This window comes from Thermobia domestica, chromosome 18 (genome assembly GCF_964235325.1).
Source record: "Thermobia domestica chromosome 18, izTheDome1.hap1.1, whole genome shotgun sequence".
Classification (NCBI taxonomy): Eukaryota; Metazoa; Arthropoda; class Insecta; order Zygentoma; family Lepismatidae; genus Thermobia; species Thermobia domestica.
The window spans coordinates 68596281-68613123 of record NC_137471.1 but is presented as its reverse complement, the minus strand read 5'-3'; the positions used below and the strand labels follow the sequence as shown (position 1 = coordinate 68613123).

The window sequence follows — 16843 nt, the reverse complement described above, 5'->3', positions numbered from 1 at the left end:
GAACTTTTTTTCTTGTCTCAGTGGCAGGAGTCACCTCCCAAGAGTTGTAACACTTATTTTGCAACACCCGATATATATATATATATATATATATATATATATATATATAGTTTGCAGCGGACCCCAGAATTATAAAAAAACGTTATAATTTCCGAACAAATGTACATACGAAAATGAAATTCACAATACACGTACCTTGCTTCATGCTGAATACATGACCGTCACAGCAAGTGCTGAAAGTGTCCTCCCTGGACGTCAAGACATGTTTGTACACGGCGTTCCATATTTGAAAAGTCCGATGTAGAGTCTCCGGTGTGATCTCATGAATCGCATTCTCAATGTTGTTTCGCAACTCTTGTAGTGATCGTGGGTTGTCTCTGTAGACACAACCTTTAAGGAAACCCTGTAAGAAGAAATCAGATGGTGGCAAATCCGGGGACCTTGGCGACAAAATCCTTTGCAGATTATCCTGCCACCAAAAAAGGACTCAATTTCTGCCATGGCCACGTTGTAAGTATAGCATGTTGCTCTGTCTTGTTGGAAATAACCGCGACGGAGTTCTTGATCGTCCAGCTGATTCACAAATTCACTGAAGATGTGTAAGTAAACTTGTATGTTTACTGTATCTTAAAAGAAGATGGGTCCAATGATACGCTGTCGGGAAATTGCACACCAAACTCCCACCTTCAAGGGATGAAGTGGAATCTCATGGTACACATGCGGATTTTCGGCGACCCACACCCGAGTATTCTGCGAGTTCACATAACTAGAGAGATGGAACCAAGCTTCATTTGTGAACCAAGTATAGTCTAGGATTCCTGGATTGTCATGCAACAAAGCTTGCAACCAACGACAATACATCACGTGCTTTTTCCAATCTGTATTCTTCAACTCCTGGACGACTGTAACGCGATATGGAAACAGCTTGGTTCTTTTGGCGGCTCTTTGCACAGTTGACTTTCACATCCCTACCTCTTGTGATAATCGACGCAGGCTCTTCTTAGGGGACTGCAAAAGGCGTTGCCGCACATTATGTACTGTCTCCTCGGACATCCGTGGACGCGCGCCTCCGTGTCCCGTAAGCAACGTTCCTGTTGTTTCGAACTTGTTCACCAAATGATGTATTGATGATTTCGATGGTCCTTTACGGCATCCAAATTCACGGCAAAATTCACGTTGAACGGTCTGATACGATCCCGATATCCAATATTTTTTAACAATGAACACGCGTTCCTGTACGGTGTACAGAACCATCCTCGCGATGCAATGACTCGAGTTACACTAACGCACGCGCACCACGCCAAGCAGCACTTTCCCTGGCGCCAACTATCGTCTTTGTTTTGACGTGTGCGCTTCTGTTCAACCCTTTCTCGTATTTATCATGAAATAAGGTACGTGTATTGTGAATTTCATTTTCCTATGTACATTTGTTCGGAAATTATAATGTTTTTTGGGGTTCGAAAGCTAGTGGGACGCACTGTATTTTGTTAAGCTGAATCCAACTTTCAAACTCTCAGAACGATTGACCTTGTCATTTTTATGGGAGAATAATTTGAGCGATTTTGAGCGATTCTCCCAGAATACAAGTAACACAGCCATACAAAAAAAAAAAAAAGTTATGTGCAGAGGACCTCAGAATATAGATTCGCTGTATTATGTTACGCCGAATCCAAATTTCAAAACCCCAGGAAGATATTGACCATGTCAATTTTTTAAGGGCGAAAATCTTGAGCAATTTTTGATATGGAAGGCACACATTTTTCGCCCGTAAAAATTGATACGATCACTCGCCCTGGGGTTTCGAAATTTTTATTCTGTGTTACAAAATGCATTTAATTCATTTTTTGTATGGTTGTGTTACATGTACCTTCCCTATCCAAAATCGTCAAGTGTTTTGCCTATTTTTTTAAAAAAAATGACACCATCAATCTTCCTGAGGTTTCGAATTTTGGATTCTGTGTAACAAAAACATCGAATCCATACCGTGGGGTTCGTTGCACAGAACTTTACATTTTGTGTGTGTGACTGGGTAATGTTTAGCTCTACTGTTCATAACCATTAACTCTACCATTATATTTGTAAATACTTATACTAAAAGACTACAATAGTTTTACTTACAGCTGTTACTGTAGTTAATGTCAATAATGCACTAACAAAGCAAATCAACACTGGCAAAAGGGCTTTCATGTTTCTCAAAGTCGGATACACATCACATAAACTTTCGCACCATGCCATCACATAGAATGCCTGAAACAAATATTATATAAATAGTTTTCTTCATGTTAGCAACATACTAATGGCTAGGGAAACCATTAACATATGCTAGAAATATTGTTAGATATCTTCTTGGTGAAACTAGAAAGAGGTAACAAATAAGATAATCGTTCGGAATGTACAGAATAAGAATTAGTAATTACGTTTCACAATAGATAAACTCCCTGGAGCATGCTAAAAAGAAGGTTCCTTCTCTTGTGAAGTAAACTGAAGTAAGGTTTTCACACTAAATTTCACTATGCGCTAGTGAGCCTAGATATATCAAAATCTAAATTTTAGCGTTCTAAATGAAAACTAAGATAGAGGATTAGAATCTCCCCCGTTAAATTGCCATTCCCTCATTCAAAAGTACTTGACATTGTAGGGGGAAAACATTAAACAAAAAAGTTCATTCTTATTCAAAAATACCTGAAAGTGCATTTTCAGGAGGTTCAATTTTCAAAGTATTCTGAAGGTGGAGCCCCTGCTCCCCTACTATTCTCACGGGTATTTCATATCACTAAAGGCACGGTTGTGGACTGTGAATCCTCAGGGGTATTCCATATCACCAAAGGCACGGTTGTGGACTGTGAATCCTCAGGGGTATTCCATATCACCAAAGGCACTGTTGTGGACTGTGAATCCTCAGGGGTATTCCATATCACCAAAGGCACTGTTGTGGACTTTGAATCCTCAGGTGTATTCCATATCAGTAAAGGCACGGTTGTGGACTGTGATTTACAGCACCCACAACTGATTTTCAAAACCCAGCACCCTAGAACTACCACTGTTCGAGTTCGTTTGGTTCAAAGAAATTTTTTAACAGGCCAAGTGGACACAAATTTATTGGACATTGAGCGAATTTAGAATGAATGTCAGTACATGATTTAGCACATATTCTTGCTTCTTCATCCATTTTCGTCTGAAGCTTGGAGTTAGTATATGGCCTCGAGCTTTATCTCTATGCATACAGGCCTTATTTGCAGCAGTACTATAAAACCCGGAATTTCCGTTTGATAAATTTGAAGTAGATGTCTTTCTAATAATAAGGCCCGTGACTTGCAACTTGACAAGCTGTCTTAACGTAACTGTCATTATAGATATACTCTGCTATTATCATGAGACACTTGGAGAAACTTTACACTGAGAAAAATCCGTTGTCCGGACAGCAGTAGAGTGTACAAATATATGTAATCCTTTTGCTTACCACAGAAATCAGTACGGAGCATACGTTATCCATATGCTACATACGCACTGCCCTTAGATGTTACATCATGCCATTGCAGAATGAGTGGCATCTAACAATCTTCCGTATATTATATACATATGCGTATGTTATATTCGTTAGCTATATGTTATACACGTCTATTTGTATGGGAGATACTGACCGTCTATATTGTTTCATACGGAAAGTATGTATAGATGGAACATTTATACGGAAAGTATTATAAAACATACGTTTTCAGTTATATCCTTGCTGTACGTTAAGTTCAAAAACTACAAGTTTTACACACGTAACATATGTTTTTACGTATGCCACATACGACTTTTTCTCAGTGCGCTTGTATCACTTTTAAAATATGTTTCTATCCTTGGCCTGAAATGATACCCAAACTTTGTTGAAGTCATTTAAATGCACATTATCTCCACCTAATGCAACAACAAATCTCCACTTTTCACAGAACATGAAGCATTTTTTTTTTTTTTTTTTTTTTATCGAGAAACAATAACATATACTACTTTACTAGGTTTAAATCCTGGTTAATAATAGGGTTTACAGTAGGCTGTGTTACCTCTAATTTCAATGCAATGAACATTTGTGCTGCTTATTTAGACCGAAAACGAAGGGTTTGTGTTTGTGCAGGATATGACTGATAAATCGTTGATTGACCTGTTTTCTGCCCTCAGGAATTAGACCCACTCTAGCCTTATCTAAACACACAAAATAGCTCTCTTAGAAATGAAGCATTCTTACGTCCTGAATGGATGGATGATCCGCACATGAATATTTTGTGTTGGAAAGGGCAGTAATACAACCCTTTCGGAATGGTTCTATTTTTGGCAGCATTTTACTTCCTTCGAACACAATGACACTACAGCACACATATATATCACTCTATTAAGGTGTTATTCACTAACATAATTCAAACTATGGAGCCACTTTCACATTGGAATCTTAATTCCAAGAATCGCAAATGCTCTATTTACTATATATATACGATATATATTTAATACTTAAAAAGATAAAGTTATATTTCATTAATATTTCATTCATCCCATTTACATAAAGTAATACTTTCACTTCAGTAATACCACGAACTGATAAAGAAGAAGGTTCCTCAGGTAATCTATTAGGCACCCCCACAGTACATAGATCAAAATTAGACTGGAATGTGCATACTATGCAAATACGTTAAAAAAAAAGCTACCAAGAGCAATTGTATATGTATTACGTAAAAGAAAGATGTCTGTAAGTAAAAGTCTATAAATCATTGTATATTGTGCATATTCGGCTCATTTTTAGTACAGGACTTTTTGGGTTGGGTAATCCTTCCGAGGCACAAACTATATTTAAATGGCAAAAGAAAGCGATAAGAGCAGTAACAGGAATTGAGAAATGTCCTTGCAGACATTTTTCAAAGATTTTGAAATAATAGCCATTCCCTCCATGTACACTCATGTCCAAAATTATTGTCGCATGTCTATAAAATATGTTGTTCTAGGGATATAGTTTGATAACGAATTCGCCCGGTATTTCTTATAATGTTAGTATACGAATAATCGACAAAGACATGTTTATGGAAAATTTCATGTCAAAAGAGCAGTAAATAAGAACAATAAAACAAAAATAAAATGTTCATGTCCATTTGACAACATTTTATTTTACTCATTATAATTTTCGTATTTATAATTCTTTTTCTATGAAATTTACCACAAATATACATTTCCCGATTATACACATAGTATCTGTATTAAAAGTACCCTGCAAAATCATTATCAAATTATATTGTTACAAGAAGACAGTTATAAATATGCGACAATAATTTTGGACATGAGTGTACATGTCTCCTGCAGCATCTCATCAATGGAAAAGTAAATCAGCTTCTGTGTAGACGCAATTTGTTTCGCATATTGTGTGTAATTTCTGAGGGAAACGAAAATTTTGCACTGTGCTGATACAAACCGATATGTAATGTTGCTGTTCTTGTTTTGTCATAAGAAATAATAGTAATTTTGGCATCATTATCATTATAATTATCATACGTATTCTGCCATTATTTGTAGGACACTTGCCGCAATTGAGAAGCTTCCATGCTCCACTGTCTTCCGCTAAGCTCTTCATCTTCACGAACAATTTTTCTGCTTTGATATCGTCTATTAATCGTAGTCTCCTTCGCCCCCTCCCTCTCTTTCCTGCCACCATATCCTTTAGCATGTCCCTTATAACACAGTTTCTTCTTAGCCAATGTCCCAACCAGTTTCTCTCCTCTTCTTAATAATAATAAAGCTGTTTTTCCTCCCCCCACCATTTCTAGCACCCCTTCATTTGTTTTCCGCTCCACCCAGTTAATTCTTTCCATTTTTCTCCACATCCACATTTCAAAAACTTTCAATTATTTTTTATCATTTTGGTTAATACCCATGTTTCTGTCCACTAGCGGATCCAGAAGGATCGTTTGGGAGGGGCGGTTCGCTTCCTGGAAGATGTGTGTAGCCTCAAGGTGACCAGAATTTCAATTTGCAAAAATGGAACGGATATGAATCCGCGGCTGGAGTGTGTGTGTGTGTAAGCCTGATTCCCAGATTCTATTTTGGGACCCGAAATTGTAAGGTTATTATTATTATTATTATTATTATTATTATTATTATTATTATTATTATTATTATTATTATTATTATTATTAATGAAAGATATTCTTTCTGTAGATTTAAATTAAAAACCCACTTCCGTTTCGGAGACGTGGCGGTGTCATGATTCACTTCACACATAGTCACTGCAATATATCAGATGCACTGTCTTGCACAGTACTTGCACAAAAGAAAATACTGTATTGACGATAACATTCATTTTAACGAAAGAGTTTACAATTTGCTCTAATCATTGATATTTTGAATGACAATGTGGGACAACATTTGGAAAAAAGACAGGCTCGGTCTACGCATAAATAGATAACAAAAGTATATGCATAAAGCATAATACAAAATTCCTCTCTATATATATTTCTGGAACCACAAAACGTAGTATAATTATAGATGTGCTTACAACAATAAAATTATATTATACTAACCTTCGCCTAAGTGGAGCTTGGCCCCGAGATCCCCAATTTGCTCGGCATACGACCTCTCGCAATATAGCAAATGCTCCTACTTGCTACTGTGGCACAATATTTCGCGTTCTTCCTTCTGTCTTTCATATATAAAGGTAACTAAAAAAGTTCTGTCGTTTTTTCTTTTTTTGCAAAGGTCTGTGTTCAATTGGCCCTCACACCGTGATTTGAATGTGAATGGAGATAAGGCGAAAGTCAGTTGTTGATGTGGATATATCCAACATACTACCTGATTGTGGCAGTTCAGTTATGCCGTAAACTTGGGTAAGGACAAAGTGAACATGGGACCTCCACAGAGCATCATAAGGGCGTGTATGCTGTACGAGTTCAAATTATTATCAAACACCGCTGCAGCGGGGCGGAAGATATGTCAGACCTTTGGTGAGGATGTCGTGACTACGCGGACAGTGCAGTCACGGACGGTGATGAAACATTCGAAGACGCACACGTGCCGGAAAACCAACAAATGTACAAAATGAAGATCTTCAGGCAGCAGTTGAGGCGAACAGAGGCCAGACATGTGAGGAGCTGGAGAAACCATTTAGCAGTACCTCCATCAACTTGGGAAGCACTACAAGTTGGGTCGATGGGTCCCACATGATGTGACTCGGGGCCAAAAGGCAACGCGAGCAGACACCTGTCTCGTCGGAGGGAAGAGCTATTTCTGGACAGGTGTTGACATGTAATGAGAAGTGGGTCCTGTACGAAGCTCCACGATACCATCATCATTGGTTAGCATCTCATGAACCATTCCAAAACAGCCGAAACCACCACTGCACCAAAAGAAGGTCCTCCTGTGTGTTTGGTGGACTGCTCGCGGCACCGTGCAACGGGAACTGCTACCAGCTGGTAAGAGCATCAATGCAACTGTGTACTGTCAGCAGTTGAGCCGTGTTCAGGAAAAACTCTAAACTTTGGAGCCAACATTTCTGAATCGCAAAAGACTCCTCCTGTTACAGTACAACACTAAGCCCATGTGGCTAGGATGACCCAGGACATTATTCTACACTATGAATGGGAAACACTATTGCATTCTCCATACTCTCCGGACATTGTACAGTCTGATTATCACCTGTTCTATTCCTTGGACAATCACCTTAGAGGACGCCAGTTCAAATCTCTAGTAGAGGTGCAAAATGCACTTAATACCTTCTTCACTTCACGGCCCACCAAGTTCTACCGAGATGAAATCCATGGCCTTTGTCGTCAATGCTGATGGGGACTCTTCTTGATCTTTCAGGTACGTCTTAGGTGACATCGATGTTCGAAGGTGGTGGGTGATAAAGCGACAGAACTTTCTTGTTACCTTTATAGAAATGGATTGAGCTAAAACTCTGTCACGAAATTCAAACACCTCTTAAGGCATTTTGTGAACCACCTCCACCTCTTTTCCTTCCCTTTTACGTTAAGTGGAAAAAGAAGTGCTCAAATACATGTTGAATTATTTTAAATAAAAATCAAACTACGAACTTTCATGTTTCTAACAGTAAGGGATCCTGAAATATGTGCATCTTATAATAATAATAATAATAATAATAACAATAATAATAATAATAATAACAATAATAATAATAATAATAATAATAATAACAATAATAACAATAATAATAATAATAATAATAATAATAATAATAATAATAATTCCCACCCCTTTTTTATTTTAGGTAAAACATCAAAAGCTCTGAAATACGTATTGAATTATTTTAAATGGGAAATCCAAATACGAAATTTCAAGTCTCTAAGCTTAACGGATTCGGAGAGATGGCCATCTTATTAAAATAATTTCCACCCCATAATTTCCTTCCTGTCTTTGAATTTCCATATCAATCAACCAACCAACCGAAAAGTCTTATTTCAGATTCAGAGAGCTGTTCGGTAAGGAACGCTGGAGATTCAATATTTCTCTTTATTCAAGGTAAAGGTAATTAAAGTTTCGGAACCCGAATTCCATTTCCACATCCTTTTTCTAGGGCACAATTTTAAAGTATACAGTTTTAGTTCAAAGAATGATGCGTCTTGCCCTTCTTTCTACAGTTGTTCGTCCAATGAATGAATAATATATCGCTCCTTTGGGGCTTATGGTGACCGTCTAAAGGAACTATGGATAGAAGTATTCACAATTCAAACATGTCTGTATTAGGTACTACTAAGTACCACACATTTTGATTAGACTCTGCCAGGCTTGTCGCACAAATTGGATTAGTCGGGAAGTATTTCCCAATGGTGAATGCTGGAAGAAAATAAAACCTTTGGAGGGGGCGGTCGCCCCCTCCGCCCTCCCCGTGGATCCGCCAGTGTTTCTGTCCCATACAGTACAATACTACACACCAAGCATTTTGTCTTTTTCTCAACTCTTTATTCAAGGTCAATAGTCTTTTCTTTCTCCTGAAGGTTTCTTCCGCCATTCTTACCGTTCTTTTGTTCATGTCTGCACTAATAATATTACTATCCGGTTAACGAAAACTAGTCACCCGTTCTATTTTCTCTCTTAATACTTTTATATTTGACATCGTCCGCTTCGTTCCAATCACCATGGTTTTGTCTTCCTAACATTTTAGCATAATAATTAATAATAATTTATAAATACGTAGTAATAAAATGATATGATAATAATATTAACTATTTGTAAACGGCCGTAGCATGTAAGTAGACAGCCAATCATTCTGTTGAGAATAAGTATTGTATATAAAACACAACAACTGGGCAGAGAGAATGGATATAATTTATTAGCTTTACTTGCGTTTAATTTATCAGCTAAGTCTTCAATATCCAATCATCGGCTTAGATGGCTTTTAGGCCATTCATTTTTTTCGGCTCTGAAGAACATTGACAGCCGCCCTTGAATCCTTCAGACACTATTAAAAATAATTCCTTAGATTTGAGAAAACGTTTCTTATCTGTGCATCAAGACAATATTTTCTTAGAAACGAGGTTTAGCAATTCTCATTCATAAGGAAAGTAACAGTATATTTTCTCGTTTCGCTTTATACAACCTCATCTACTTTTCTTCATTTCTCATTAATGAGAGTTTCAAACACTTGTTTCTAAGAAAATATATTTCCAGTGCACAGATAAGAAACAGTTCCTCAGATTTAAGAAAGTATTTTAAACAGTGGAGATAGGTGTGGCATATAACCATAAGTCGATCGTTCCGTTCAGGGCAGGTTTAATATAAAGACACAAAATCCGAAAGGAGAGGATAGGTATGTTCCGTAAGCCTATTTTGAGGTCAATTTGACAAATAAATCAAATATAATTAATAATAATATAATGAATGATAATATAATATAATCAATATAATGAAACTTCAATTTAAAAATTGTTTATCTTTTTCGTTTCTTTGTCTCAGAAGAAAGACTGATTTAAACTAGGCGTCCTTATTGCCAAATACGTTATTCTACGTATTGCAATATAAGAAAACCAGTTTGGATATACGTAGGTTGTTCAATAGGTAAGTTTCCCTAAGCTGTAAAATATTTATTTTTTTAAGATACATTTGTAAAGTATAAAGCTGTCTGCGCAGGTGGATCCTTCCTCTTCTCTCTACATAGGCCCAATTCAGGTTCAGGCATTCGTCTCAGCGTTACACCAATTTGTCCAAACCCTTTGCAAAATAAATCAAGGTTATGGCTATTTAGCACTCTCCTGACATTTTGCTTTACTTTTTCATCGCCAGTTGACAGGAGGCGAGGTCGCTTATGTCGAACCTGAACCCTTCTTTAGGGGAACGAAATTCGACATATGCGACCTGGTCTCTACTTGACGATAACGCCCACCCTCCACTCAACACGCAAACAAGACACAAAATTGAAGAATTAGTATAGGAACTGCTGTCCCACTCTCTGTACAGCCTCCATTTAGCGTCGAGTTCTTTCTTCTTTCTGCATTGCAAGGTGACGTTTCAAAACAGATGAAAAAGTAAAGCGAAATATGAGGAGAGTGCTAAATAGCCAGAGCCCTGATTCTTTTGGAAAGGGTTTGGACAAATTGGTGCAGCGGTGAGACAAATGTCTGAATCTCAATGGGGATTATATGGAGAGGTGAGGAGGGACCCACGTACGCTTTACTAATATATCTTAAAAAATAAATATTTTTACAGCTTAGGGAAACTTTACGTCGTTGAAGATGTGAACCCTGGTATGTCCAATTTTTGCGATTTTGAGTTTTTTTTTTTGACTGAAACCTGATGTCAAAGCAATAACCTGTGTTCTACCAAAATCTCGTGCGTCACAAGACTCCGATTGCTGAGAAACAATCGATTACAATGTTTGCTTGCATGTCTATTGTTGGCAACTTCAGGTGATACCTCGTATATCAGTGAGTTCAATGTATTAGCCATATGTGCCGTGATGAGACCAGTTGTATCAACGTGTTTTTAAAGGATAAAACACCTTTTAGAAGGTCTGAAATGTTAATAATGTGAATAGACATAGAGACGTTTCTTTTGTCTCCTGAAAAACTAATAAATTGGACACGAGGTATCACATCTTCAACGACGTTGTATTGACCAACCCAGGTGTATATATCTAGCCTCTGAAGAAAGTTTGATTTAAGATAGTCGTTCCTAAAGGAGTAACACTAAGTCAACTTACTACACTAAACATAGAAAAAAATTGCTAAATGATTTGAGTGACATCACTGATGACTTGCAGTAAGTACTTTAGAAACAAACTTGGATAAATACATTTTTCTTACTTATGATCCGCGATCTAACTGCTATGGAAACATGTGTTCTTATATCTAGAGTTCTTACTTGTTTATGCTATTAGTAAATGTTCTGACGCACCCTGATAAGTATATCCAACATGATAGCAATACCAAAGAATCCTAAACAACCAGCTTGAGCATACAGTTCGTATGTCAAATACAATGAAATTGATGCAAATGGATATGTGTACACTGAAAATTAAAACCAATAATCAGAGAATGCTTAGAATTCATATTCAATTACGATATTTAATAAACTATTAATTTAGCATTTACTTTATTTTTCTATTATTTATTTATCGTATTTTACAACAAAACAGATCTATGATATTTCAGTGCTCAAATTTTTGGATCGAAAGATTCTCTATATTTCAAGCAAAACTTTTTTGTAGGCCTTATATCTGAAGAACTACATATAGTGTAGCCAAACCCAAACTATCACTTAACTTAGTATGAGGTTCTTATTCCGTGAAAAATACGAAAACTCGATTTAGGGGCTGCTCAAAAATTTTGTAGCCCCTAATTCAAAAATGCATCAAAGGATCAAATATATTTCAATCAAAAATATTTTGTACGACTTATATCTGGAGAACTATATATAGTGTAGCCGAACCCAAACTATCAGTTAACTCAATATGATGTGCTTATTCCGTAGAAAATAGGAAAATTTGATTTTGGGGCCGTTCAAAAATTTTGTGGCCCTTGATCCAAAAACTAGTTATTGGCCAAGATCACAATTTTTGATCCATTCTTTGTTTTCCTAAAATTCTTGTTTAAACAAATTGCAAAGGACAAAATTAAAAAAATAAATAATAAAAAAGTATATCTTTCTAACAGGGTTAAATTCCTCCGTCATCTTTGGTTTTCAAATCATTGACATATGTAGTGATTTTTCTTTTTGTTCTCTGAAATTATCTGCAATTTTAATTGTCCTTTTTTACTGTTTTTTTAAAAAAAATATTCAAATTTCTCCTTCAAATCTATTTTTGCAAGAATTAATAACAAAAACCTATTTCCAGTAGAAAAAAACCTACCATTAGAGCCAGCGGCCGTTGAAAGTAGGGTGCAAGACATGATCTGAATATTTGGATATCAATGTTAGTTTTCCTGGTTGATTCTAACATTTTGTTTGACGAAAGGTTGTGTTACTAATAGGATACTACCTTTTTTCAGTTAAAATACCGTATATCGGAAATTTTATATTTTATTAATTAAACTGACAAGAGCAACGCAAATAAGTACTAGCCCTCTGTACCCTTACACAGCGCAATTGTAAGAAGAGATGTGATTCCTTGCTCATGAAAATCTTAAAATTCTGTCTGGAAGATTGTATGATCAGATTATTTAATAACAAATTTGCAAAAGAAATAAATACAAAGAATAATATTAATCATAGTAATGAATAATGAGGTTTCTTTTGTAGAATTTATATTGAAACTTGGGATTAATGAACAACTTAGACCCTATACTTTTAATTCCACACATGCTATTAAATGTGTGCTATTACTGTGGGAAGTGAAAGACAGTAAATACTACAACCGTATGCTACGGCATTTAAAGAAATATGCAATTGCAATTAAAACGTAATTCCTGTAGTTTTCTTAACTCCACGGGAAGACAAGTAGCCAATACGTACTCACGCAACGGCAAATATTATATGGCATCATTTTTCTCTATGAACCTATAATACATGCAAAAACTTTACATTTCCAAATAAAACTATATACATTAAGGGATCACTTCAAAGAAGTGGGGGCGCAACTGCCCCTCTTGCTAAACTAATCGCCACCCCTAATTAGTGCATTATATAATAGTAATACAAACAGGAGAAAGAGAAAGGTAGTCATCATTTTGTTTTACTCTGGGGCGCAGCTCATATATATTGAAAAAGGGTTCTCTACTCATTAATTAAGGAGAAGACCCCCGACTTTTATGCACTAAAATCCTGAAATATGCACTGAAAAGCTTGAAATTTTCTATTATACATACAGTAATATGCTCTTAAGAAACAGCGTATTCATTCCAGATTTAATTGTTCAAAATATTTACCGCTAAATGTTTCTCAAGATTTTTTTTGTGTCAAACATCGTCTTTCTTTATTTGTCAAAATGAATTTATAGGCCTAAATGGCATTCCAACATCAACAAAGTGGATGGGCAATTATTTGTACAGGAAATTCGAAAAAAAAAAAAAGACTTACTGCTCTCACACATGTACTGGGTAATTGACTCGATTTGTCCTAACCTGAATTTGATCTGTTCACATTATCCAATTTATCTTGAAGGTTTTTTTCTCTCTCTCCAGTTTCGCCTCGTTCGGAGGAGGTTGTTTCCTTAGTAACTTGCACAGGAATGTATATTGAGTTTCCAGAAAATTAATTCTTTCAACAATTGTATCGTGGCGGACATAAGTCTTTGACCAGATAATGGCGACTGTTTTGAAACAAATGCAGAGTATGAGAAACAAATCTGTCATATCTGTAATTTCGTGTGGAGAAGAAACAAACTTGTGAACGAAAGGTTTAAGAACAACTCAAGTTATTAATATCAACTTTGTCGAAGATTATTCACTTATCATAAAAGAAACACGAAAGACGTTTTGAATCGAAGAAACATAACATACAACTTTGCAAGCGGAGGCTAAGAGACCTAACGTAACAAGAATAAAGGCGAATCGTTTACCGCAAAGTGATCGCGGTTCAGTTGTCAAGGCGTTTCACCAGTAATCTGGAGGTTCTTGGTTCGAATCCACGTCGGGATTTTTTTTTACTTTAGGATTTTTGATGGATCGGCGATTACATATTTTTATTATATTAAGATATTTGAATACTCGGATGTTTCAATACTTGAACTATCAAAACTTCAGGAATAATAATAGTAATAACAATAAACTAATAATAATTATTATTATCTCGTAGAAGATTAAAAGCTAGGAGCTAATTATCGCTCAGGTTATAGCATTAAAGCTGAAACGTGAGATTTGAATAGAATATTTCGGTTTTGTTTAATGTTGCCCATGAGAAGAGGAATTTCTCATCTCGTTTCTGAAACAAACAAAATAACATGAGAATTAACACTTTACATAAGACACGGGACAAGGCTAACTCAAATCATCGTCTCGCTTTGGAGATGAGAATCGAGACGAGACGAAAAGTATCGTAAACATTTCTCGTCTTGTCTCGACTCTCAAAATAGTGTATGTTTATTCTTTAAGTAACAATTGCTCTGTAGACTGAATCTTATTAGCCATTTTATTACTTTGTGTTTCAGAGCTCATTTAATTATAGTCTGTGTAGGTATTTTGTAGCAAAGCTTTTATAATTACCTCTGCATATCCTAAAAATTAGTTTATTATATACTTTACTGTTGCGTGATATTCAGTTATTTTTATTAGTTATTTTCCTTGAAACATACAGTAGAATACTTTCTACATGAAACTAGTGGAACGCTTTAGTATAAAATTTGGGTAGTTGCAGAGGGGTGCCTTGAAGGTGCCGGACCCTTTCCCCGAAATCAATACTTTTAAGTAAGTTTTGCCAAATTTGAAGGCAACTCTAAAACTTTTAATACATTATTATTATTATTATTATTATTATTATTATTATTATTATTATTATTATTATTATTATTATTATCACTATTACTATTATTACTGAGGTGCTGTGAATTTAATGGTTTATCCTGTTCCATCCAGCCCCTACCTAGTAGGCATTGCGCTGGACAAACACCGTGTGTGTAGGTTTTCTCCGGATTCCGATTCCACCCACTTTCTTTATTCCAAAATTTCTGTCATTCTCATCATCGATGTCTTCTGTAGCTTAGCCGGCATAATCATTACTTAAAAACAAATTTTCTTAGGGCTTTTGTGAGTTCAGTCGCCCTGTTTTCTACATGAAATTTGCCTGGAAACATTCCGTTTAACATTTAGCTAGTTGTAGGGACGTATGCAGAGGGTATGTCCTGATGATCCTGACACTTCTCTCCAATCCCGACAATTTTGTAACTTTTGCCTAACACTAGGGGCGATTTTACAGATTTTAATACAATCTGTCCTCATACGGAATTTATCTTCTATATTATTATTATTATTATTATTATTATTATTATTATTATTATTATTATTATTATTATTATTATTATTACAGATTATGCCTGTTAAGTTGACAAAGACTGTGATTAAACCAGGTGAATTATGATGTACGAATTGGTGGAATAAGAAAGTGGGAGTGTCCCGAGAAAACCCACGAGCACGATGTTGTCCGTCTCAAGCTCACTTGCCAGATACCCTACCCATCAGATATTTTAGTGGGCGGGGTCTCAGTTTTGATTCCAGGTGGGAGAGCCTTTGAAATATTAAATGTCCTCGATATATCTGTGTTCGTGTCCCTGTCGTTCAAGGTTAGTAGAAATAACTGTGAAACGAGAATAACCGAACATAATAGAGATAAATTATGGAGACATTTTCGGTGAATCAGAAAAAAGAGTGGTCTGAGGCTCAAGATTAAAGATTCGAATTACTCTTAAAACCACTTTGTTCTTCATGTTCTTGCGTGTTTGTAAGTCTTATTTAAATTTAAATTTGAATTCTCTGCACTATAGTATTTTATCATGCCCGAAATCAGTGTTTCATCGTTAATAAAATATTGGAATCCTAAACGTGTGCAAATTGCTACATAGATGATTGCAAATTGCTTAGGGTAGTGGCTTGAGGATTCGTTTCGTAACTTAGGTGTCCGCGGATCGATTCCGTGTGAGGAAATTAAGAAAAATTAACATTTACAATGTTGATATTTCTGACGTATATTAACATGAAAAGTAGTCAATTTTTCTCATTCTTACAAGTTAAAGTTGAAACGACTTCCTTCACAGGGTAAATACTAACAACATGACGTCACAGTTTACAATCTCGATTCGTACTCTCTGAAAACTTAGCGTCTTTAGCAAACAATTCATGAATACATAAAGTATGAGTCATAGATGTGTCTGAAACGTTATTGTTTCATTGTGGAATTGTTTCTAAGTTCTTCCACTGTTACTGGAAATAATAATAATATTTTCGCTTGCCATTTCTAACACGTTCCATATATCTGTTCAACCAACATTTGTAAATAGGAACTATTCTTTTTCTATATTTGTATGCATATTTTGTTAAAATAACATTATAACGCATACATAATCCAAAGTCTTTTACCCAAAGAAAGGGCGTTACTATGTATCGTGATGAAGACAAATTCTACTTAGTTTCTATTAAGGCATCCGAACGTTTGATTGTAGTATTGTCCAGGAGCTGACACCTTTTTCCCATTTCTTTTCCTTCCAAAGTATATATTATAAGGCAATTCATCCTTATTGGGGGTCCAAAAAAATTATTTTAATTTTTCTTAACTTCAGTATGCTTGTTTGCATTTTAATCGGACGTAATATTGAGGTCTCAAATATTCTGTAATAATAATAATAATAATAATAATAATAATAATAATAATAATAATAATAATAATAATAATAATAATAATAATAATAGTAATAATAATATAGAAGGTAAATTTTGTATGAGGA

At 35.6% G+C, this 16843-nt stretch overlaps 1 protein-coding gene across 4 annotated transcripts in view; it reads right to left on the bottom strand.

Moving 5' to 3' along the window:
• LOC145674987 (sodium-dependent dopamine transporter-like) overlaps positions 1 to 16843 on the bottom strand; it is a 175406-nt gene that overhangs the window by 18050 nt on the left and 140513 nt on the right. For 3 of the 4 annotated variants that reach the window (XM_081745323.1, XM_081745325.1, XM_081745324.1), the window contains exons 9-10: positions 11368 to 11480; positions 2119 to 2247 (exon numbers count right to left, since the gene is read on the bottom strand). In XM_081745323.1, coding sequence (XP_081601449.1) covers positions 2119 to 2247; positions 11368 to 11480 — 242 coding nt within the window. The remainder of the gene's footprint in view (positions 1 to 2118; positions 2248 to 11367; positions 11481 to 16843) is intronic. The other variant, XM_081745326.1, reaches the window with a different exon arrangement.